Below are 1,882 nucleotides of genomic sequence, written 5' to 3'. Positions count from 1 at the left end.
GAGATTTATTCCCCTCTCCTAAGTGTCTTATTCCCCTCTCCTAAGTGTCTTATTCCCCTCTCCTAAGTGTCTTATTCCCCTCTCCTAAGTGTCTTATTCCCCTCTCCTAAGTGTCTTATTCCCCTCTCCTAAGTGTCTTATTCCCCTCTCCTAAGTGTCTTATTCCCCTCTCCTAAGTGTCTTATTCCCCTCTCCTAAGTGTCTTATTCCCCTCTCCTAAGTGTCTTATTCCCCTCTCCTAAGTGTCTTATTCCCCTCTCCTAAGTGTCTTATGCCCCTTGCTTCGTGGTGCTACGTGTCGGATCCCCCTGGCAACCGATCTTGTCGTTATTTTTTTTGCACACTCATTTTCGCTGCCGCCGCCCGAAGTTGGTCTTTTGGCCCCGCTCTGTTGGTAGAGGACTACACATTTCGCTATTGTGTGGTGGGACTGTTTGGGTTTATAAATTCGGTAAGTGGTATGGTTTATTGTTGCATTTGAAACAATTTCTTCCCCACTATTATCTTGTACACAACACCATGCCCCCATGAAGCTATGTGTCGTAATCACCTCGCATATGTCAGCACTCGCCTATTCTCTGGACCGCCTCCATTGTGCCCGTACCCTGTCTTTCCCGCACTTTAATTGTTTCAAACGACAGAGTAGTGTGGCCGTACTAAGTAGTGTGGTTCTGATTGGTGTCTGCAGTTGGTCTAGCTTAGTTCAAACTTGCCTGAATAATGACTTCTGTGCTTGACGAGCCCGATCAGCAGCCTTTTGGACTGCTCCTGCTTATTTAGCCCCACCGTTGCGTCTACATAAAGTTGCATCAAGGCCCAGTTGACGAGGCTGCCGTGTACTGTTCAAGCTGCCGTAGTTGGTAGTATGGTCACGCCACTTTATGAGGTGCGTGTTTGCTCGCACCGCTTTATGCTTTCGAATCGACCTTTTAATCTAAATTTTATAGCCCATCACATTATATTGTTTTCATGATCCACTTTTCCCGCTGTTGTATCATCTGCTGTGAGTACAATTTACGGTGCTCCAGCTTGGCCATTCTTCACAATAGTTCAATCTTCAATACTATGAACTACATACGGCAGACACTAAGCTGATGGTCTCAACAGTAAGCTGCACAGTTAGTAGGTGCAGCAGGGAAGCTAGGAATTCCCTTAGTGATCGTGTAAACCTTAGCAGCTCCTGCAAACGCCGACGAGAACTCGCTGGCTACAGACTGTGCAACTGTTACCTCATCGCACGGTGCGTTGCTGGGAATAAGAGTGAATAGGTTGGATTCAATTGCCGCAGCAGGGCCCGCTAGCGACGTAATGTCCGCAACCACGATAGATCCTGCACCAACTCCCTGGAAGATGTTGGCTTTCTGGTCCAACTCGCTCATCAAAGTGCTGATATCTCCAACAAGACTATTGAGAGCGCTCAGATACGTCACCACATTGTTAGGGGAAACGATAGCATGGTTGTTGGCAGCTGAACTCAAACTCAGAACTGAGGTGTACAGCGGGTAGTAGCTCTGCTGAATGGCCAATGCACCTTGCAATCCATCGGACGACTGTAAGGAATTCACAAGACTAATCAAAGTAGAGAGAGGAGGACGCACTGCTTGGACAGAACTCAATAGAGGATCATCGATATTCTGCGGAGCAGCGGAAGTAATACAGGGCTCAGTGGGTGCAGCGATGGCAACTGTAGCAAGAACTGAGGTAGCGATAACCGAGGTTTTCATTTCTGACTGCGTGTCTGTGCTTATTCCCGCTGTCTTTTATATTTCACAATTGAGGGGTACATGCTGGCCGAACCCCCATCTGGAAAGTGGGGGACTATACCCTCAAGGGTGAGGGTTGTTCTTTGTCGGTATCCGAGATCACCCATAGGTTCTCTCTA

General features: G+C 47.7%; 1 protein-coding gene across 1 annotated transcript; it reads right to left on the bottom strand.

Moving 5' to 3' along the window:
- Positions 1 to 1,100: 1,100 nt before the first annotated feature.
- B9G98_01788 (hypothetical protein) lies at positions 1,101 to 1,724 on the bottom strand (the record flags this gene model as incomplete). The annotated part of the gene is made up of 1 exon (XM_024808346.1): positions 1,101 to 1,724. The coding sequence occupies one exon, from the start codon at positions 1,722 to 1,724 to the stop codon at positions 1,101 to 1,103; it is 624 nt and encodes a 207-aa protein (XP_024664114.1).
- Positions 1,725 to 1,882: the final 158 nt, after the last annotated feature.

The sequence above is a fragment of the Wickerhamiella sorbophila genome (genome assembly GCF_002251995.1).
Source record: "Wickerhamiella sorbophila strain DS02 chromosome Unknown contig1, whole genome shotgun sequence".
NCBI classification, from domain to species: Eukaryota; Fungi; Ascomycota; class Dipodascomycetes; order Dipodascales; family Trichomonascaceae; genus Wickerhamiella; species Wickerhamiella sorbophila.
This window is presented reverse-complemented; position numbering and strand designations above follow the sequence as displayed.